The sequence below is a fragment of the Benincasa hispida genome, chromosome 3, assembly GCF_009727055.1.
Source record: "Benincasa hispida cultivar B227 chromosome 3, ASM972705v1, whole genome shotgun sequence".
In the NCBI taxonomy this organism is placed as follows: Eukaryota; Viridiplantae; Streptophyta; class Magnoliopsida; order Cucurbitales; family Cucurbitaceae; genus Benincasa; species Benincasa hispida.
In genome coordinates, this window is record NC_052351.1 from 40,754,233 (window position 1) to 40,777,129 (window position 22,897).

At 37.9% G+C, this 22,897-nt stretch overlaps 1 protein-coding gene across 4 annotated transcripts in view; it reads left to right on the forward strand.

Annotated features, from left to right (window-relative positions):
• Positions 1 to 22,897, forward strand: part of LOC120072502 — a 70,998-nt gene that overhangs the window by 26,888 nt on the left and 21,213 nt on the right. For 3 of the 4 annotated variants that reach the window (XR_005480510.1, XM_039024876.1, XM_039024874.1), the window contains 12 exons: positions 7,241 to 7,296; positions 7,398 to 7,611; positions 8,939 to 9,358; positions 9,428 to 9,705; positions 10,165 to 10,250; positions 10,354 to 10,434; positions 10,576 to 10,831; positions 10,947 to 11,348; positions 11,453 to 11,549; positions 14,661 to 14,941; positions 17,350 to 17,466; positions 17,587 to 17,754. Coding sequence is in view for 3 of the 4 variants with exons in the window: in XM_039024876.1 (XP_038880804.1) it covers positions 7,241 to 7,296; positions 7,398 to 7,611; positions 8,939 to 9,358; positions 9,428 to 9,705; positions 10,165 to 10,250; positions 10,354 to 10,434; positions 10,576 to 10,831; positions 10,947 to 11,348; positions 11,453 to 11,549; positions 14,661 to 14,941; positions 17,350 to 17,466; positions 17,587 to 17,754 (2,456 nt within the window). In the remaining variant the exon portion in view is untranslated. The remainder of the gene's footprint in view (positions 1 to 7,240; positions 7,297 to 7,397; positions 7,612 to 8,938; positions 9,359 to 9,427; positions 9,706 to 10,164; positions 10,251 to 10,353; positions 10,435 to 10,575; positions 10,832 to 10,946; positions 11,349 to 11,452; positions 11,550 to 14,660; positions 14,942 to 17,349; positions 17,467 to 17,586; positions 17,755 to 22,897) is intronic. The other variant, XM_039024875.1, reaches the window with a different exon arrangement.

Genomic DNA, 22,897 nt, shown 5'->3' on the forward strand with positions numbered 1-22,897 from the left:
CTCCTCGAAGAACAGCAATATAAAAGGATGGCCAGGTTATGTCATCAATGCAAACTTAAGGCTGGTCAAAGAAGCACTGAAAATCTGGTCAGTTGAATAACAAAAAGCTCAAAACAGAGGAAATGGCCTTGTCAAAGGAAATAGCTGAAAAAGAAGCTCAGATTGATTCATTGGGCTGGGATTCTGTGGTGGCAGCTAGAATCTCCAAGTTAAAAACAGAATTACCAAGCATTTATAGGCTGAAAGAATGGGATCTAATACAAAAATGTAAGTTGAATTGGATGAAATTGGGAGATGAAAACTCTAGTTTCTTTCATCGGTTTTTGGCAGCAAGGAAAAGGAAGAACCAGATTAATGAGCTCCTCAACGATCAAGGGGTGCCTACAAACTCACTGAAAGAAGTTGAAGGAATTATTCTAAGCTTTTATGACTCCCTCTACTCAAAATCCCCAGGAATCAGGTACTTACCAGCCCCCTTAAATTGGCCCCAAGTCACTCAAGTCTAGAATGCTTTTCTCATTGCAAAGTTCACGGAAGCTGAAATTGTTTTGGCCATCAAATCTTTGAGAAAAAATAAAGCCCTCGGACCAGATGGCTTTACTACAAAGTTTCTTTTGAGGTTTTGGTCTTTGATCAAGGATAAGTTCATCAAGCTCTCCGAAGACTTTCACTCTAGTGGCAAATTGAATGCTTGTGTTAGAGAAAATTTCATCTGCCTCATCCAAAAGAAAGAAGATGCTGTCTCCATCAAGGATTTCAGGGCAATCAGCCTTACTAGCCTAACTTACAAAGTAGTGACAAAGGTTCTTGCTGAAAGACTGAAAAAAGTAATGAATTCCATTATTGGCCCATCTCAGAATGCTTTTATCGAAGGAAGACAAATTCTTGATGCTGTCTTGATTGCTAATGAAGTGGGGGAAGAATATAGAGCAAAAAAGATAAAGGGTTGGATCCTAAAACTTGATATGGAGAAAGCTTTTGATTGGATGGATTGGTCCTTTTTAGAGAAGATCTTAATTGCAAAAAATTTTGACTCCATTGGATTTCCTGGATTTTGGGCTGCATTCAAGACCCTAAATATTCAATCATCATCAATGGAAGGTCCCGAGGTCGCATTCTTGCTTTAAGAGACATTAGGCAAGGTGATCCATTGTCCCCTTTCCTCTTTATCTTATTAAGTGAAATGCTCAGTTCTATTATTGAAAAGCTGTATGTTAATGGAGTATCTGAGGGCTTTGTGGTTGGAAAGGAGATGATTCATGTTCCATTGCTCCAATTTGCTGATGACACCCTCATATTTTGAAAATATGACAACAAAATGCTTCTAAAACTGAAAGAGGCAATCAGTCTTTTTGAATGGTGTTCTGGTCAGAAGGTTAACTCGGAAAAGTCAGCCCTCAGCGGTGTTAATATAGAAGAAAGGGATTTGTCTTATATGGCTGGACTTCTTAATTGCAAGGTCAAAACTCTCCCCCCACTTACCTTGGTTTGCCCCTTGGAGGCTATCCTAAGCAATACTCCTTTTGGCAGCCTGTGATAGAAAAGGTCCACCGGAAACTAGATAAATGGAAACGGTTCAATCTCTCAAGAGGTGGCAGGGAAACACTCTGTTCTTCAGTTCTATCCAACCTCCCAACGTATTACATGTCTATCTTTTCAATGCCGGACTCAATGGTTTCTTCCCTAGAAAGATTAATCCGAAATTTCTTTTGGGAAGGTCATAAAGGAAGTAAAATCAATCACCTGGCTAAATGGAGCTTAGTTTCTCACTCAGTCTCATTTAAATGGAGGTCTCGGTTTGGGAGGACTTAAAGTCAAAAACACGGCCTTGCTCGCCAAATGGGGCTGGCGGTACATGATGGAGGGGAATTCCTACTGGCGGAAGATTATTGCCAGCATCCTCGGCAAAGGTCTCTTTGATTGGCATTCATCTGGAAAGTATGGGAATAGTTTGTGAAGCCCGTGGATAAATATCTCAAAAAGCTGGTCCAAGTTGGAAGATTTAGCTCCCTTTGTTGGTGGTGAGGGAAATAGAGTCGGTTTTTGGTCTGACCCTCGGCTTTTTCCTTCTGCATTGTCCTCTCATTTCCCCTCGTTATTTAGGATCTCCTTATTGCCAAGGGGCTCCATAGCTGATCACTGGGATCATTCCCTAGGTTCTTGGTCCATCACTTTTCGTCGATTGTTAAAAGATGAGGAGATCGCTCATTTTCAAGCCTTGTTGCTTACATTATCAGAAAAGTCAGTCTCATCTAGCCCGGACAGCCGCTATTGGTCCTTGGAAGCCTCAGGCTCATTCACAGTTAAGTCCCTCACAACCCACCTCTCCTCGAAGAGCTCAATGGAGATCTCCCTTTTTAAAGCTTTTTGGAAATCTAAAAGCCCAAGGAGAGTTATCATTCAGATATGGATTATGCTCTTTGGTCTGTTAAACTGCTCCATGGTTCTGTAAAGAAAGCTACATTCAGTCGCTTTGCTGCCTTCTGTTTGCCCCCTATGCAATTCGGCAAGTGAAGATTTACACCACCTTTTCTTCTCATGCACTTTTGTGGAAAAGTGCTGGTGATCCTTGTTTCACATGTTCAACTTCGTTGGGGCATTTGGTGATAGTTTCAAAAGCAATCTAACTTATCTCTTCTCGAGTCCCTCTCTACCAAAGAAGCCACGGTTGCTTTGGATCAACATGGTCAAGGCCATCTTGTCAGATATTTGGTTTGAAAGGAATCAGAGAATTTTCCATGATGTTGGGAAAAATTGGGAGTTTCGTTTTGATTCAGCTAAAAGGAATGCTTCAGCTTGGTACTCTTTGAACAAAGAATTCGATGGCTTCTCAATACAAGACATATTTCTAAATTGGCAGGCTTTTATCTTCCCAGCACCTTAATTTATTTTAGTTTTTAAGCCGGTGTTCTTCTCTTTCTCGATGCTGTACTTTTATTTCTTTTCAAGTAGGCACGGGTTATCCCATTTTGTTTGATCTCTATGTTCTTTGTATAAATCTCTTGTACTTTGGAGCATTAGTCTCTTTTTATATATTTATAATAAAAAGACTCGTATCCTTTAAAAAAAAAAATGGTGATTTAGAAGAAGAGGTGTATATGAGCCCTCCTCCAGGTTTTGAAGCTCAGTTTAATCATCAAATGTGTTTTTTTTATGATAAAAAACAATTTCATTGATTAAATGAAATCCATGCATATCCATTGGTACACGAGGACCCCAATCATAGGGTGTACAAAAAGACCCTTTCAAAGGGAGTGTAAAAGGTGTTTCCAATTTGCAACAGGGAAAGAAAAATTGTGATTGTGTATAGCTTGTAAATCTTTGCACCAAAAAGAAGCATGGTGTATGATGGTATCAATAATGTCCTTTGTTGTCTTAGCCTTGTCTTGGAAGTTTCTAGCATTTCTTTCATCCCAAATCTTCCACAATACAGCACAAATGATGCCTAACCAGAGGCATTCTTTGTCAATTTTGAAAGGAGTCCAGCCAATTAGTAGGTGAAGCCAACTTTGCAAATTATTTGTAAGGACCATAGACCAGTTGAAAGCAGAAAAGACTTTCTAGAGAAAGGGCAGTCAAAGAAAACATGTTGGGCATCTTCATTGTTCATTTGACAAAGGCAGCACCATGAGGGAGATAGGATCAAGGGCATCGATTTTGTAATCTGTCCATAGTGTTTAGACAAGTGTTACTGATTTCCCATAGGAGGAATTTAACTCTCTTTGGGCAGGGACAGCTCCACAATTTCCTGAAAAGGCCGGTTGAAGGTGAGAGTGGGTTGGATATGAGGGAAGAGTATAAAGACTTTGTATTGAAACCAGTGTGGCTAAACTTCCATATCCATTGGTCCTTTCTATTAGTAAGGTTCAGGCTTGGAATATGATGAGTAAGAGCAGCCCATTCTTCAATCTCATCTTCTTTAAGATTTCTTCTAAAGTTTAAGGACCAAGAACAATTTGTAGCATTCCAAGCCTCCTTAATAGAAATATTTGTTGTGGTAGATAGCCGATAGAGCCTAGGAAAGGTCTGTTTTAGGGCAGAACCAGCAAACCAATTGTCTGTCCAAAACGCTGTAGAGGAACCATCACCAATCTCACACTGTATATTCCCATAGATAAGGTCCATTTGATCATCAGGTGTGTAAACTCAAGAAGTCCTTGTATGGTCTGAAACAGTCCCCGAGAGCTTGGTTTGAAAGGCTTACTACCTTTGTTAAGTCCCAAGCGTTCACTTAGGGATACTCTAACCATACATTGTTCACAAAAATGCTAGTGTTTAGGAAAATTGTTGTCGTAATCGTGTATGTGGATGATATTGTCTTGTCAAGAGATGATATTGATGAGATCACCAAACTGAAAAAGAAGATGGCAGACGAGTTTGAAATCAAAGACCTCGGGAATCTAAAATATTTCCTTAGAATGGAAGTGGCGAGATCAAGGGAAGGAATCTCTGTCTCATAACAGAAGTACACTCTTAACTTGTTAAAGGAAACAAGTATTAACTGGATGTAGACCTGGTGACACTCCTATAGAATTCAATGCTAAACTGAGAGATTCTGTTAACAAAGTTCCAGTTGATAAAGAGAGGTATCGGCGTCTAGTGGGAAAGTTAATTTACTTATCACATACCAGATAAGACATTTTCTATGTTGTTAGTGTTGTCAGTCAGTTTATGTAGGCACCTTATGAAGAACATATGAAAGTTGTGACTCGAATTCTGAGATATTTGAAAAGCACTCTTGGTAAAGGTCTAATGTTCAGAAAAACTGACAGGAAATGCATTGAGGTCTATATTGACTCTGACTGGGTAGGATCAGTAACTGACAGAAAGTCTACCTCAGTGTACTGTACCTTTGTGTGGGGTAACCTGGTTACTTGGAGAAGCTGAACACAGAGCTATGAGTTTGAGAATTTGTGAAGAAATCTAGTTGAAGAAAGTACTGTCTGATCTTCATCGAGATGGTGTCTTACCTCAGGGTACTAACAGAAAGTCTACTTTAGGGTACTGTACAGGTGTGGGGTAACCTGGTTATCAAAAAAGCGTAGGCCTTGGGCAATTTGGTGACGAAGCAAAGTGTAGTTGCTAGAAGTAGTGTAGAGGCTGAATACAGAGCTATGAGTTTAGGAATTTGTGAAGAAATCTGGTTGAAGAAAGTACTGTAAATAAGAATACGGAGGTATTATAGTTATTTACTTTACCCTATTTTTCTTTCCTTTTTTGTATTTAGGCTTGTTGGAGCCTATAAATAAGAATCCTCTTGTATCTCTCACATTATGTAAAAATAAATAAAATGGGGACTCCTTATCGTGATTTTTTTCTCCCCGTTCTAGGGTTTACCATGTAAACCTTGTGTCTCCTCTTTCTCTCTTTTCTCTTTTACCCGAAGGAATTTGATACTTTTTGGACAAGGGAACTTCCATAATTTTTTTGTGAAGATCCTTGAATGGTGAAGTGTTGACATAACCGAGGAGAGATTAATGGTTTTCTAGAGAAGAAACCGCTGCTATCAAGCTTCCATTTGCGAAGATCAAGCCAACGAGTGAGCTGAATGTTAAGGATATGCTGAATGTTAGGGATATGCTGCATGAAGGAGGCCCATTTATTGATATAATGAAATGAGACTATTGCTTAAAGTACAAAAAGATATACCGAGAACAAAAGAAAGAAGGATCAACAGCTGAATGTTAGGGATATGCTGCATGAAGGAGGCCCATTTATTGATATAATGAAATGAGACTATTGCTTAAAGTACAAATAGATATACTGAGAACAAAAGAAAGAAGGATCAACAGATGAATCCAGGAATCTCAACTAGGTTGACACCTCTTCAGCATCCTCCTTATATCCAAAAGATCTAATACAAATGAACCAATAATAAATAAAATAACAAAACAGTAATACCAATATTACAGTTCTTTGAGATTCCTTCTAAAGTTCAAAACCCTGAGCTGTGTCCATGGTTCCATACTTCAACTATGGATGCCTTTTTAGATTCAGCCATAGCGAAAAGCTTGGAAATTTCTTTTCTGAGGGCATCGATCCCAATCCCAATCCCAATCCAGTGGTCAAACCAAAAGGAAATGGATTTGCCATCCCCAACTAAGCACTGAATGTAGCTATAAATATGGTCCTTCTGCTTAAGGATGTGGCTCCACAGACCTTTGGAGGGAGACCTGATGATTTTTATTCTTCATAGGGTCCCTTTTTCCTGTCAAAAGCGCCAAATCTATTTAGCTCGAGCTTTATTTTGTAGCCTAATGTCAACAATGTCAAGTCCCCCATTTCCCGAAGGACGCTCAAGTTTATCCCATCGAAGGAGGTGTGAAGTGTTAATGCCCCAGTTCAATGTCTCCTTTTTGTAACATTATAATCTTTTTCCAATGGGTGGGTTTATGCAACTCCCTTGAATTGGAGTTTCTCCCCATTTAGAGTTTCGTACCATCAATGAAATGGTTTCTTACCAGAAAAAAAAATTGACAAATAATATTTACCAAAATACACTTATCATAAATATCGATACTTTCTTCTTAGTTGGTTTTAAAATGTCTTTGGTAGCCAACTTGTCACTCATGGAACTTTGCAATCACATCTCTGGTAGTCCCTTGGTACATTAGCAGTTTCCGGCATTACTTACAAGAACAATATGAAAGGCCAATGGGCCAAATCAATAAAAACCACTCCCCCAAGGTAAAGTGGAAGGAGGAGGAAAGAGAAAGATGGGAAAAAAAGAAAGAAAGAAAGAAGGGGGGGACTGCTCCATGCTTCTGGAAAAAACTTTGTAAAATGCTACAAGTGAGGGGAGTCTAAAGTATTGATTGGGATTAAATTTGTAGCAACATATAAGCTTAAACTTTTGGGTTAATAGGTAATTTGACATTTATAATATTTGTGTAAATTTAATGGTCAATTATTTGGTTTTTTTATTTTTTATTTTTTTATTTTTTCCCTTTTCTACATTGTGCGCACTAAGCTGAGAAAAGCACAGGGTATGCTTCACTCATTGTCTTATACATACTTCTTAAAAGATGGAAGATACATTATTGAAATTTATGGGCTATAAATTACGGTGAACTGGAAATGGCATCTTTTACTCCAAAAAAATGATAAAAAATGAAAGAAATATATGATTTTATAGACTCTATCATATTGTTTTTCGTATCCTCAATTTAATGCTAATTGAGGCAAAGTTTTTGGGAATGCTGCTGAGGATATTCACGTACACTTCTCATTTCTTCCATAGATTCAAAAACTTATCCAGGGCCACTTATTGTGGTTGACATTTCTCATCATCCTGAGGTAACTTGTATCACTTTGTGAACAAATCGTTTTAATTGAGTTCACAATTCTTGAAAATGATTGCTCTCGTGTAACAACCCTTGTTTCTCTCTGCTTTGCAGGATGGTTTGTCCATTGTGATTTCCCCTATGACGAGAATACATAATGAAAGTGGACTAACCATGGAACTTCGATTTCGGCGAAACCAACCAAATGAAGATGAATGTGCTTCTGTGTTGCTAAAACATGGAGATGTGATTGATGATTCAATGGCAATGTTTGATGCGTTAAACTCTTCTGGTGGATCGAGAAAAGCATTAAAGTCTTTAAGTGTTGGTATGTGGTAAGCCTAATCTAAGTATGGCCAGTTATTCTTTGTGAATAGAGGATTGTATGACAAGATAGTTTTTCATCATTATGCTGTTTCATTCTTACCTCTCCCTTCTATGTCCATGTGAAATAATAATAATAACAACCAGAACTAACTTATGGTGATTTCAAGTGCACGCAATGAAAAACTGTCTTTCACATTAGGAGGGCTCGATGGTGATCAAAATGAATTTGGGTGTGAATTTCTTGGATTAAATTATTAGGTTAATTGGACTTTTGGAATTCCAAAATTCAGTGATACAAGAAGAAAGTGAATTTACATTTCATTTACTTTCTAAAGCTAAATAGTTCACTATGTACTTCGTGAGTGCCTGCTTCTGCCTTTTTTTCTGTTTCTCTTTGCAGAACATTTTGGTAGGAGGAGAAAAGTATACTCATTCTTAAATGATTAAAGAAACATTAGAGTGTCTACATATGTAAGGGACTGCTATAACTAGCTAAATTCCAGACGTTGCAGTGGTTGCTGTAGTCCAATTCCAGTGACACAGAGCCTAATATATCAAGTATACTTACCAATAAAGATGAAAAAAACACTAGAAACCACCTGTGTCGCAAGTCAATCACTCAATCCCCTTAAAGGCTTAAACAACTCATGTTATTAACAACAAGAGCTTAGCTCAATTGGCATGCATATGTGCCGAGGATCAAGAGATCTGTGGTTCAAATTCATTCGCTCCCAATTTGTACTAAAAAACTCATGTTATTGCATGTCCTCCGAATTTGGATGGCTTATGTAAAAACCAGCAAAAAAGGAACTCCATATTTGCTCTTTTAGCTAGTGATATTTTTTGGGTTAGAAAGAACCAGGCACATTTCTAAACTGAAGCATAATTTTGACAGTTCTAAATAGGAAACTCCTTGTTGGATTTTTCCTATTTCCTCCTGATCCTGCGTGAGAGATGATGAACTAGAGTCCTTATAGCCTTAATATTTGTTGTATTTGTATTAGTTAACTATAAGTACATAATAACACCAATAAAAAGTGTTTTTTCTTTCTTTCTTTCTTCTTCTTCTTCTTTCTTTCTTTCTTTCTTTCTTTCCTTTTATTTTATTTATTTATTTATTTTTAAAGAAAAAAAAGACCTATTTGAATAGAAGATTTAAACATCCATGATGGACCAGAAATCTAGCCTCGTGTCTGTGAAGACTGTCCTCGATGCTAGAAACCATCCAATTTTACGTAGGTTTTAATAAATAGTATTAAACTGCATTGCTTTATGATTCTCCCTTCACGTTACCTTGTTCTGAAATTAAGGGGTTCAAAACATTTCAGGAAACTTCCTTCTTTCTTTTAGACCAATGTTGACTGATGAATCAATGAATTTTAAGAATTCAAGGTCAGTTGAGTGGTCAGATGACTTTAAAGGTGAAAAGGCAAAGCATTTGTCTGGAATTTTTGATAAGTTAAGCTACAAATTCAGAAGGGCTCTAATGGTTGGGTTGGAGAAGTACTCCTTTAGCACAGCAAGTTGTAAGCTGTTTGTTGATGATGGACGTGAAGAGTACTTGCACTTTCTGATTCAATGCGTTAGCAAGGATGTGCATATAATGCGGCCTGATGAATCTGGGCATAGGTTTGATACTAGTCATTCATCTGATGTGCTACAAGTGCAAAAACAGATTTTTCTTCTTCCTACCGTACGAGTGTCCAATTCCTTGTATTCAGATATACATGTGCTTTTAAGTGAGAAAGGTAAGCTTGAAATTGGTTTCCATTTGGATAGTTTTAAATGATTTAACTTGTCATTTGATCTTATTGCAGATAGTAGTACCTCAAATGAGGATCCATATATTGGATCCAGGGCAATTATATCATCTGAATCAACAGCTAATTTCTATGTGAACCCTGCCATAATTTTTTTTACTGTTACATTGACTGCATTAAATTCAACTTGCAAGTCAGTGAATAGTGGTGATTTTGTGGAGAAGTTACTGAAGCAGAAAAGTAAAGTCCAATCCGTAGACATTGATCTTGATTTTGGTGGTGGACAGTACTTTGCTTCTTTAAGATTGGCTCGTGGCCATAGAGGCATATTAGAGGTGATGTTAATTTACCTTTTACTTTGTTTTCAAAGAATAAAATACACATTTCATTACTAGTTATTTAATTTCATAAATCGCCAATTGACCCAAAAGTTTAAGTTGATCGGTGAAGGTGAATTTAATTATAACACTTCCCCCTCACTTGTGGGCTTGAAATATGAAGAAGATCCGACAAGTGGAAATGAATATTAATTGGGGAGGAAATAACATTGCAGGAGTTTGAACATAGGACCTCCCTGGCCATTTGCTCTGCTACTATCTTAAATCGTCGATTGTCCCAAAAGCTTAAGCTAATGGATGGAGGCAAATTTAATTATATATCATTTAACATAATTAACGTGGTTATGGGCTCAAATTTTGCAACAGCTCCAACTAGTAAACTATTTACACTATGTCTCATGTAGGAAACCTGATGCATTTTGATCTGCAGGTAACCTAATGCATTGTCAATTGCAGGTAACTGTTTTTACACCGTATGCGCTGAAGAATGACACAAATTTTAAGCTACATTTTCTTGCTTCCAATAAGAAGACTCTTTACAGGTGCATCATAGAATGGTTCATGAATGCTTACTTGCATTGTTTTTAGAGCCTATGCATACCTTTGGCAGATTGTGTAACAAATGAAAGCCATGGATGTATGCAGGGATGTAAAAGAGAATGGTCTCTGTCCTCCAAATTTAGGAATAAGTTTGCTTCCACATTCCAGTTGTTCATGGTTCTTAAAGTAAGATGATTCTTCACTTGAAAGTAAAATGGATCTCTTTTCCTAATTCTTTTCTCTTTTTATTTCCTTGTCTCACGTCAGCAAAATTTAATTTTCTAATATTTCATTTTTTTTTAGTGACATCATTGTAATTTCTTACAGGTCCAAAAAGGTGTTTGTACAGTCGGAAAATTATAAATCTGAATCAATACTTGACTTGGATGCTCTATCTGGCTTCACAGAATTAAGCTTGCAAACTCAAGGAGATGGCGTAGTATCTTGTATCAAACTTGGTGTCTCTTTGGGATCACTGTTGAGAAATATGGTTTTGTCATCCCAGCTTGTAACTATAGTTCCACGATATGTAGTGATTAATGAATCAAAAGAAAATATTACTGTACGTCAGTGTTACTTACAGGTTTGTACTTCGTTATTCATTTTCTAGTTACCTTTTCTTTAGCACTCTGGTCACTGTTATGTTTTATGTATTTAATCTTTTTCTTCTTTTTTGTTTCTCATTTTAATCCTATAAGAAGAATGATGAAGGAAGCACAATCCAAGTTGACAGTAAACAAAAAGCAACACTCAAACTGCAGGACGGAATCCAGAAGCCTAGAGGATCGAGTCTAATTGAAAATTTTGTTAAGAAGCATTCAAAAACTATGGATGATTCATTAAAATTTATTCAGTTCTACCTTACTGACTCTGATTTGAGTTGGTCTGGCCCAATATGCATTGCTTCATTGGGGCGATTTTACGTGAAATTCAAAAAGCAGCCAGACCAAGAGGCTTTGAAAGGCACAGAATTTGCTGCAGTTCATGTGGTGGAAGAAGGTTCAACATTAAATTTACACTTCCATAAACCACCAAATACCAACCTTCCATACAGGATTGAGAATCGTTTGCACGATTTTTCTATTACATACTATCAGAAGGTTGTGCTATTCTTCCATTTTCCTCTCTCATCAATTGGTGGATGGATGTGAACTACAATATAATGTTGGTATTCCTTTCTATTAATGATACGATAAATTTACAGGATGTTGTGGAGCCAGAGGTCCTAGGATCTCTCTGTAGCGTTGACTATGTCTGGGATGACTTGACTCTTCCACATGAGCTAGTAGTCCAAATTAACGGTACTTGTAAACTATTTTTTCTTTCAAGGTCTGTATCTCTGTTCTCGTATTTTTACCTTGGTGATACTGGCTTGGTTGCTGATTCCTACCAATACTGTGAAGAAAAGAATAAGTTTTTCCCCCCGTTTTCTTTTTGGGAAAAGTTCCCTACTTTCTGTGCATTTCCAATGACTTGCTAGTTGGGTTAAATTAGTTTCAGAAAACAGAAATTAGAAATTTATTTCTACTAAACAATCCTATCGTAAGCATTTAAATCTTTAATTTTATTTGAAGTTCATATCATTATGAAAAGTTTGTATCTTGTTCAAACAAAAATTTAGATCTTTCATTTTGCCTCATGATGTAGTTCCAACCCAGCATTAGGTAGAATACGCTGCACAACCAAGATTCAGTCTCTGATTCTTCCTTTTATTAAAAAAAATCATTTTGACCTCCAGAATACACACGTTTATCCTATAAGAGAGAGAGAGAGCCCGGGGGAAGGAGGGTTGTTTTGGAACTTAACCCCCAATTATACATACGAAAGGAGGGGTAGGAAAGGGAAATTCACAGCTGTCAAATAGTTACTGGGGCTTGGGAAGTTTGTTCCATGTTGGTGCAGGGACCGAAGACTTTAGAGGTTTTGAAGGGTTTCGGAAGATCAGTTTTGGGTGTGGTTATTTTGGTGTAGAAGCTGAAGATTGGGAGATTTAAGAGAATTCCGGGCTCTCTCGAATGTGCCTGGGGAGTTTTCTTCTAGTTTTCTTGTTCTTTCCATTATTCTTGTTTACTTCTTGAATTCTTGTCGAACACTTATTGCGAGTATTTTCATATATTTTGGAAGTCAAAATCTCAGGAGGATGATATTTCCCCGTTTCTTGACCCGATTGTTAATCTGGAGTTTGTAGCTTCAAGGAAAGGAAATAGAATCACAAGAGGGAAATCAAATTCAAAAGGAGGATTGTATCAAAAAAAGTTGAGGATGGGGGACTGGCTCTAGGAGTATTAAAAAGCAGAAATTTGGCACTTCTTGCCAAATGGGGGTGGCGATTTTTCCACGAGAATTCTTCTTTATGGGCACAAGTTATAAAGAGTATTCATGGTAGAAATTGGTGAATGGCACACTTCTGGAAAGTCTTTTTGTAGTCTTCGTAGTCCTTGGATCAGCATATCAAAAATCTGGTTGAAAGTAGAAGCCTTGGCAGTCTTCAAACTGGGAAATGGAAGCCGAATAGCCTTCTGGCATGACTCTTGGGCTGGTAACACACCCCTTAAACTCAGTTTTCCCTCTTTATTTAGAGTTGCTTCTAACCAAAATGGATCTGTTTTGGATCATTGGGATTCTCAAATCCTATCTTGGTCTCTACCCTTAAGAAGATTATTAAAAGATGAAGAAATACCAGACTTTCAGACTTTTCTTCTCTTGATTTCCAACTTAAAGCCTTCTCTCAGACCTGACTATCGTTCTTGGTCCTTAGAAGCAAGTGGTTCATTCACGGTAAAATCTCTGTCTAACCATCTTGCCTTGGCCTCACCTATTGACACCCACCTTTTAAAAGCTTTGTGGAAGACCAATAGTCCTCGAAGAGTGAATATTACGGTTTGGATCTTGCTTTTTGGATCCCTAAACAGTGCCTCAGTTCTGCAACACAAGCTGCCCTCCCATTTTCTTTCTCCTAATCAATGTGTTTTATGTAAATCAGCTGGAGAAGACTTGCAACACTTGTTCTTTGACTGCTTCTTTGCAAGAAATTGTTGGCTAGTCCTTTTCAAATCCTTCAACATCAGCTGGGTTTCCGACAGTACTTGTAAAAAGAACGTTCAGCAGTTACTCACTGGTCCTATCCTCAAAAAAGCCCCAAATCTGATTTGGTGCAATGCAGTAAAAACAATATTAGTTGAAATTTGGTTTGAAAGAAATCAAAGAATCTTTCAAGATAGAAAACACACTTGGTTCTCCCGTTATGAGGCTGCTAAACTTAATGCTTCTCAACGATGTTCTCTTTCAAAGCACTTTACAGCCTATTCACTTCAAGACTTATGTTTGAATTGGCAAGCATTCATCCTCCCAGTTTGATTATGTTTTGAGGAGAAGGGTCACTACTATCCAACCTTGAAAACTTAAGTAGTTAGGCTTAAATTATTATTCTCTTGTTTTCCCTCGTGGTTTGTACTTGGTTTGTACTATGTCCATCAAAAGAGGGCATTTTTTTTCTTTGTATTCAATTCTCTTGTAAGTTCCATATTTTTCGTTTTTGTTTGAGTTCTATGGACATGATGAGGACGCTAAGGGGGTGTCAACCTAGTTGAGATGCTCAGGTGCGTCTCCTGATCCCGTATCTTGTATCGCTCCTATTTAAGTACACATCTCTTGTACTTTCTTTTTATGCTTTAATAAAAAGTATGGTTTCCTTTTCAAAAAGAAGAATTCAAAAGGAGGATTATTCCTTGAGGCTACTTAGACTACATCGATTTGGAATCTGAGCAACCGTCTGGGCCAACATTGACTGCCTTTGGTGAAAGACCGAAACTCTTGGACCTTGATGGTGCCACTTACAAGAGGAAGCTTTGAGTGTTGTGCTTGTTTCCATCTTTTAACCACCAATCCTCCACCAAAGCATGAAAAGGTGGAAATGAGCATAACACTCCAATTTCCCTCTTGTGATCGGTGTCACCAAGAGTTATTTCTCTGTCTTCTATTGGCGGTAGTCAATGTTGGTCGAGACGGTTGCTTTGGTACCAAATTGATGTAACCTAAATAGTCTCAAAGAATAATCCTCTAAGTATCAAACTTATGAGTCTTTTATTAGAATGATAATATGCTTCATGCAAAAGGGGAAGACTCCAATTTATAGGATTTATTATAAGTGAGGGTAAAAAGGGAATTAACCTAGAATATTACCCAATTAACCCCATTCTTCTTACATCATGTCGAATATCTTTCTTGGCCTTTTGGCTAAATATCATGTGTAGTATCTGTTTTTAATATGTTGGATCTTGATGATTAAATTATGGAAGGAACTCTGTTTCAAACTTACTCAATTTTGACATTGGGTTGTGCATGGTCTCAATAAGGAATGTTTGCCAGACAAGTTTTCTTAGATTGACTTTTTCTGTTGAAATTACTGGTAGAGAGCCTTCGTGAAATTAACTTGGACAAGTTGCGCACATGGAGGCCTTTATATAAGTCTAGGCGACAAGGAGGCTTGACACATCACACAATATCTGGCAGCTTTAGTGGCCCGGAGATTATGAAGGTTGGGTACGAAATATATGCGGATGGTCCAACCAGGATTTTACGTATTTGTGAGAAATCTGATTGTCACAGAGGAGGTTCAGTGATTCCATCATCTGAAAAGTTTCAACTCAGAATTTCTAATATCACAGTTCACTTACTTGAATGTTGGAGGCAGGTCAGCCTTCTTATCTCCCTAACTCATCCCTTTTCAAGTGTTCATTTACAATGTTCAAATATGTTAAAATTTCAAATTTGGTTAAGTGGGTGGTATTGTGCCTTGATTTTATAGAATATTATCTAATTTGGCTTATTGATTCTTTTCTTTGTGCATTTTTGTTTTATTAAAACTGTACTCTTCTTTTGAACTTGAAACTCTCTCTCTCGCTCTCGTTATAATTATTAATATTTAATTATATGCCATTCTTCGACCATGCAGATTCTTTTATTTAGTGTTGGTCTTTGAGTTTCTTGTTCTCATTTGTGATGTAGGGATATTAAGGGTATTTTAGGTATTTTTTGTAGAAAGGGTATTTTGGATATTTCTTATAAAATGACAGATTGTATTCTCTTTTTAAATTCAGTTTTAATTTTAGAATAGGTGTGACAAAACCCTTCTCCTTTGGGTCTATTTAAAGGAGGTTAGGTTAGTTAATTAGGTGTGTACAAGCCCTTTCCCTTTGGGCCTATTTAAAGGGAACTTATCACTCATTTTATTCAATGAATAAAAACTTCAGCTCCAAGATTTTTCCAAGATTTCTCCAAAACTCTTTAGTCTTCACCAATGTGGGTGTTTGTATTAAATTCCTTTGTTAGTTTTGCTGATTGTATCACTTTGTATTAGATGGACCCTTTAGTCTTCACTGTGTTTTGGCTATGTTTTGATTCCCAGTTGTACTTTTTCTTCCGTCCTTCTCATTGGAAGTGATGAGGGTGCTATGGGGTGTCAACCTAGTTGATATGTCCGGGTGCACTTCCTGATTCTAAAGTTTTGTTTTGCTAGTATCTTGTTGTACTTTGAGCATTAGTCTCGATTTATTATTAAGAGGCTCGTTTCTCGTTTAAAAAAAATATTTTTTTAATATTTTTCTTTAGAGAGAAAGGAAACATTCTTTCTATGCTAATGCATAAAAGGAGCCATGGCGGAATATTCGTCTCCCCCATATCTTTTGATCTATAATATTCCACCACCTTACTAATCTATAAGCATATATACTCTTCCATAATTGATTTTTTTTTTTTTTTTAAATGAAGTTTTGGTAGTATTCGAAAGAAGGTTTGTTACAATTGTTTAAAGACTTCCACCATAATAGGCATCTTAACTAGGCTTTGAAAGAAAACATCATATGTCTAATTCAGAAGAAGGAATTGATAGCATCAGTAAAGGGTTTCAAACCAAACAACTCAACTTCTTCCATTTATAAGATTCTTGTCAAAGTATAAGCAGAAAGAATGAAAAAAGTAGTGTCATCTATCATTTCTTGATGAAGATGCCTTTATTGTAGGTAGGCAAATTTCTAATTGCAAATGAGGTGGTGGAAGAATGTAGATTAAAAAAATTAAAGGATTGGATTTTGAAAATAGACATCAAAAAGCATTTGATTGTGTGGATTGAGATTTTCTGGATGTGAAACTAAAGTGCTACATAAATGGAGATTGGGATTGGGGATGTAAGATGGGACCGATGGAAAAATGGGTTTGGAGAAGAAGGTCAAGGGAAGAGAGAGAAACGGAAAGAGTTAGGAAAAAATGAAATCACAATGTCATTAAAAAATAATATTCAATCTCAATTTAAAATTTGCGACATCAATATGAGCCCTCACTTGTCCATCAATCAACTAAAAGTTAAATTAACTCAATGGACAATTTAGAACTAGTCTTTGAACCTCCCGGACCACACTAATCCCAATCTTCGAGGACTAAAAATGTACTTTGCCCTTAAATCAATAAGAAAGTAGTGAACTAAATAAAACTAGTTACAACCGAAAAAGGAAAGACTATAATCATCTGAATTATTGAATAATTGGATTTATTTATTTATTTATTTTTATATATTTCCCTTGTATGTTTTATTCATCTCTTTGTTCACTCCCTAGTTGTGTTTGTATCTTTTGGTCATTAGTCTTTTTTTTATTTCAATGGAAGGTTTTGTTTCTTGAATATATACCCACACATATATACATAGATAAAACAGTAGCCAGTAGGTAGTCTGTAGATTTGGAAAATGTCCAGCCTGAATCTTTCCTATGCATTGTTTATATCTAATATGTTGGTTTGTATTGTAATCTCAAACCTTTGTATCCGACCAAGTGTTATGAGTATCACATTTCATCCATGTGATCGTAGTTATGGGTATTCATGTCTCATAATTTGTTTTGCTTTGTTTTCATAGTCATTCATCATGTTAGAAACTGTGAATATATAAATATTCAACCCAACTTCCTGGGTTGTGCATTTACATGTCATTTTGTGGTGAGAAAATGGTTGCAGAAAATCAATCCATTGATTTCTTAGATGACCAAAAAACCTTAAATGGATTGTATTAATTTCTTTGACCTTTTAACTTTACTATAATTATAATATCAGGATGGATATGAGAGTGAGCCATCAGCATGTATGCCACTTGTAGCTGCTAGACTCTGGGACATTAGTTTGGACTCTGTGTTCGCAGAGCAGCAGAAATATAACCAGATTACTGTTCAGGTACTGGTTTCCATTAACCTGATGTTATGCTGGCAGTTTCTAAGTCATTCAAGTAACCACCCATTTATTCTAACAACTTTGTAATGTGATGAAGTGCTAATTCATTCATAATTGGTGCAGTCATTGAAATTGGAGGAGAAGAGAGTAGGAGCTACTTTTGCTGCAATGCTTCGTAGGCATCGACTTGATTACAGTGACCCAAATGATTGTGTTCTCAAAATTGTCTGCGTCCTGAACTCAACCAGCTTTCATGTCAAGCAAGTGAAGTATTTTTCTGTTGTTCTGCAGGTAATATCAGGCATGATGACATTGGCTATACACCCACCGGCCTTTTGTAGGCCTCATATGCTGAATGATCGTTTGTTTCAGGGTGTAAAACTCGTAGGTTTGAGAGAGAATCAAAATAATCTATTCGTTCACCAAAGATATGAATATATACAAGTGTACAAAGCATAGAAAAGGAAAATATAACAAAATATTTACAATAATAGAAAACCCTAACAATAGAATTATAACACTCCCCCTCAAGTTGGAGCATATATATTAATCATGCCCAACTTGTTACATTGATAATCTATAGGTCTTCCATCCAATGCTTTCGTGAAGATATCTCCTAATTGTTCTCCAGTCTTCACATATCCTATAGATACCAACCCTTGTTGAATTTTCTCACATACAAAATGGCAATCAACTTCAATATGTTTAGTCCTTTCATGAAATATTGGATTAGACACAATATGAAGTGCTGCTTGATTATCACACCACAACTTTTTTGGTGTGGTGATTTCAAATTTCAACTCAATAAGAAGCTGATATATCCAAATCAATTCACATACAGACTGTGTTATTGCTCTATATTCTGATTCCGCACTTGAACGTGACACCACATTTTGCTTCTTACTCTTCCAAGAAATCAAATTACCACCAACAAAAACACAATCCTGAGGTTGATCTTCTGTCTTCTTTAGATCCTGCCCAATCGGCGTCTGAGAAACATTCAATATTAGTATGACCATAGTCCTTATATAATAAACCACGCCTGGGAGCAACCTTCAGTTAACAAAGAATCTGTTTCTGTTGAAAATAGGATTTTTACTCGAGGGGTATTTTTGTAATTGCCTCTAACCCTATGGTTCTCTACAAGTCTATTTATTCACCCTGTTCTCATGTATTCAGTGTATTAATTTTATAATAATAAAAGAAGAGATCTATACCGTGGTTTTTCTCCCTGGTCTAGGGTTTCCACGTAAATATTGTGTTTTTTCTCTGTTATTATTTTCATCATGGTATCAGAGCAATGGGGCGAAATCCTAGCCATTATGGAAGAAAACCATCCACAATCGCCTTCTGCTGGTGGATCTTCAAGTTTTGTTATGCAAACCGCTATTAGGGTTGCGGTTAAGGAGTGTTTTCAGGCTGCCCTACCAGACTTAATCTCCGCCGTCCGATTGCAGGCAACCAATTCTGTCAGGAAACAATCCGGTTTGACACGGATCACAGTTGCCGATCAGGAACAGCCCAAAAATGTCGACGGGCAGAGCGTTTCCGATGTGCAGGCGACAGACGAGCTTCCGATCGCTCCTTCTTGGCTATCTGAGTTTCTGGTCGCCGATTATGGGGGTTTCGTCTTCTGTCGAACCTGCTTTTCCGATCGATGAAGCAGGCCGCTTAGGAGATTTCATCTTCTACCTCCTTCAGAAACAACCCGCCGTCGGTGTACACCCAAGGAGTCCGCGACAGGCCGGTGAGTTACTCCGTCCAACAAGGAGAGCAGAATCTCTTCGATTCTGTTCTCGGTTCGTTTGACCAGAGGGATGAGGGTTTTTCCGGCACCATCTTGACCAGCACAGCCGACCGGGGCCTTCTCATTTACCGGCGATCTCTCAGCCGGCTACCAATGCCCCGCCGATGACCATGTGACTCGGTTTCAACCGGTTGTAGTTCGGTTCATTACTCCGATGATGTGGAGACATCGGTTGGCCTTTTTGCATCAGCAGAATTTCAGATACAATGCTTGGCACAAACTTCCCAACCGTCTACTGGTCCAGAGAATCCGTAAACCGTTATCTATTTTGCCTAATACAAATTACTTAACTGGTTCAGTGGGCAATTTTGCAGGAGTTCTGGTTGGAGAAAAACTGATGGGGAGAATTACTTCTTCATGGTCCTAGTCAATTCGAATGGCTCTAGAAGGTAGGCATAAATTCGGATATCTGACAGGAGAAATTCCGAAACCCATCCCAGGTGATCCTTAAGAAAGAATCTGGAAAGGGGAGGATTCTTTGCTACGGTCTGCTCTTATCAACAGTATGGAGCCTCAGATTGGCCGGCCTCTTCTATATGCAGCAACTGCAAGAGATATCTGGGAGGCAACCAGGGACTTGTACTCACAACGACAAAACGCATCCAGGTTGTACACTTTACGTAAACAAGTCCATGAATGCAAGCAAGGAAACATGACTGTTATGTCCTACTTTAATAATCTGTTAGTTTTTTGGCAAGAAATGAATTTGTGCCGGGAGATTATCTGGAACTGCGCACAGGATAGGTCACAGTATTTGAAGCTTAAAGAGGCAGATCGGGTTTATGTGTTTTTGGCTGGATTGAACCCAAAATATGATAGTGTGCGAAGTCGCTTATTGGGTCAACGACCTATTTCGTCTTTCCGAGAGGTGTGTTCCAAGATTCGTCTAGAAGAAGACCGATCACAGGCTATGAACAGTCCCGTGATAGCCTCTGTTGATGTATCAGCCTTTGTCTCAAAGGCGTCCAATTCTAACAGTGACAAAAAGCCCATACCTGTCTGTGAGCACTGTAAGAAGCCGTGGCATACGAAGGACCAATGTTGGAAGCTGCATGGCAGGCCCCCGAACAGTAAGAAATGACAGTCCCATGACAGATCAAACTCCGGACGTACTTCTGTAAGTGATCCAGTTATTGAAAATTCACAGCATCAGTCTTTAGCCCATAGTAAGACCAATGTGAAGGTCGTCGGAGTAAGTGCCATTGTTTAATCAGGTACATTCTCAGCTCTTGGTCTTGTTAGCATTAATGGTAAGAAACCCTGGATCGTAGATTCAGGGGCCACAGATCATCTCACTAGTTCTTCAAAATTATTTATTACTTACTGTCCGAGTGCGGGGAATGAACGTATCAGAATTGCAGATGGGTCTTTTGCCCCAGTTGCAGGAAAAGGGAATACTTTTCCTCTTGATGGTTTTATTTTACGTGATACTCTTCTTGTGCCACAAATATCATATAATCTTTTATCGGTTAGTAAAATTACAAGAGATCTGAACTGTAAAGCTATTTTTTCACCAGACTCTGTTGTGTTTCAGGATCAGAAGTCGGGGATGACGATTGGCATTGCCCGGCATGATAGGGGCTCTACTTTCTTTCTGATGAGACTTCTTCTAAGGAGGATCACACTGCTGGTTTTATGTCTTTAAAGTTTTCTACTTCTGAAAATGACTTTATGTTATGGCATTATCGTTTAGGCCATCCGAAATTTCAGTATATGAAATATTTATTTCCACGTTTGTTTCGCAATATTGATATAGCATCTTTAACTTGTGATGTATGCATTTGTGCCAAACAAAGTCGTATTTCGTTTCGTTCTCAACCATATAAGCCATCTAGTCCCTTCTCCCTTATTCATAGTGATGTCTGGGGACCATCACCAACCACTACCTCTACTAGTAAACGTTGGTTCGTCACCTTCATAGACGACCATACATGTCTTACTTGGGTGTTCTTACTAGCCGATAAGTCAGAGGTGTCATCTACCTTTAAACAATTTTATACTATGATTGAAACCCAGTTCCATGCCAAAATTGGGATTTTAAGGAGTGATAATGGACGAGAGTTCTTTAATACCTCTGTTCATGACTTTCTTGTGTCTAAGGGAATTGTTCATCAGAACTCATGTGCTTATACTCCTCAACAAAATGGAGTAGCCGAGCGTAAAAATCGCCATCTGGTAGAAGTTGTCCGGTCTTTAATGTTGTCTGCTACTCTTCCGTCTTACCTATGGGGAGATGCCATTCTTACAGCAGCTCACCTCATCAACCGTATGCCTTCTCGTGTCCTTGACTTTCATAATCCCTTAGACCTTTTCAAAGAGTCCTTTCCGACTACTCGTCTGATTTCCGATGTACCCCTCCGTGTCTTCGGCTGTGTCGCTTTTGTCCACTCTCATGGCCTAAATCGCACAAAATTTCACCCTCGTGCTAAAAAATGTGTCTTTGTTGGGTATCCCCTTCATCAACATGGATATAAATGCTATCATCCATCCTCTAGAAAATATTTTGTATCCATGGATATTACCTTTGTTGAAGACTAACCTTTCTTTCCCGTTAGTCATCTTCAGGGGGAGAGTCCAAGTGAAGAGCCTAACTGGTCCACCTATGCTATTCCCTTGGGGGATTCCACTCTGATCCCTTCCACTAGTTCTGAAAGAGCCTGCCCTGTTCTCCCTACCAACCAGCTTCCTTGGATAACCTACTATAGGAAGAATCGTCGAAAGGAAGTATTGCCACCTGTTAATCCGTTGGCTCAGGTCCAGGTTCCAGAACCGGCATTTGGTTCAGGTACGTGTATTCCTGAAACTAATGAAGTTGATATATGTATGGAGACTGACAAGTGCAGAGACGAAAAAGATGGAGGTCGAAATGACCATACCAAATATGTGACAGATGAAGAAACAGCTGAAAGAGAGAATAATAAAGGGAAAAGTCCTGTTGTTGACAAAGGAGTGGAAGATATTACTAAAAATCTCGAGTTACAGGTTACCAGTCATGCTGAGATATCGAGAGAAGTGGAAAATCATGATGCCTCTCTCGACCTTTTGATAGCACTAAGGAAAGGTACTCGCTCATGTGCAAAGTACTTTATGCACAGCTACTTGACGTATAATAACTTGTCTTCTGAGTTTAAAGCATTTACCACTAGCTTGGACACCATAATAGTTCCAAGCAATATCCGTGAAGTCATGGAGAACTCTGAATGGAAATCGGCTGTTATAAAAGAAATGAGGGCACTTGAGAAAAATGGTACATGGGAATAGGTGCCTTTACCAGAAGGACACAAGAAGATTGGTTGCAAATGGGTCTTCACTGTAAAATACAAATCAGATGGGATGATTGATTGGTATAAGGCTAAACTTGTTGCTAAAGGTTTTACCTAGACTTACGGAGTTGATTATTCTGAAACATTCTCTCCTGTAGCTAAACTCAATACTATTCGTGTGTTGTTGTCAGTTGCTGTTAACAAAGATTGGCCACTGTATCAATTAGACGTTAAAAATGCATTCCTTAATAGTGAACTTGAAGAGGAGGTCTATATGAGCCCGCCTCCTGGATTTGAAAGTTAGTTCAAGTACAAGGTTTGCAGACTGAAGAAATCCTTATATGGACTGAAACAATCCCCAAGG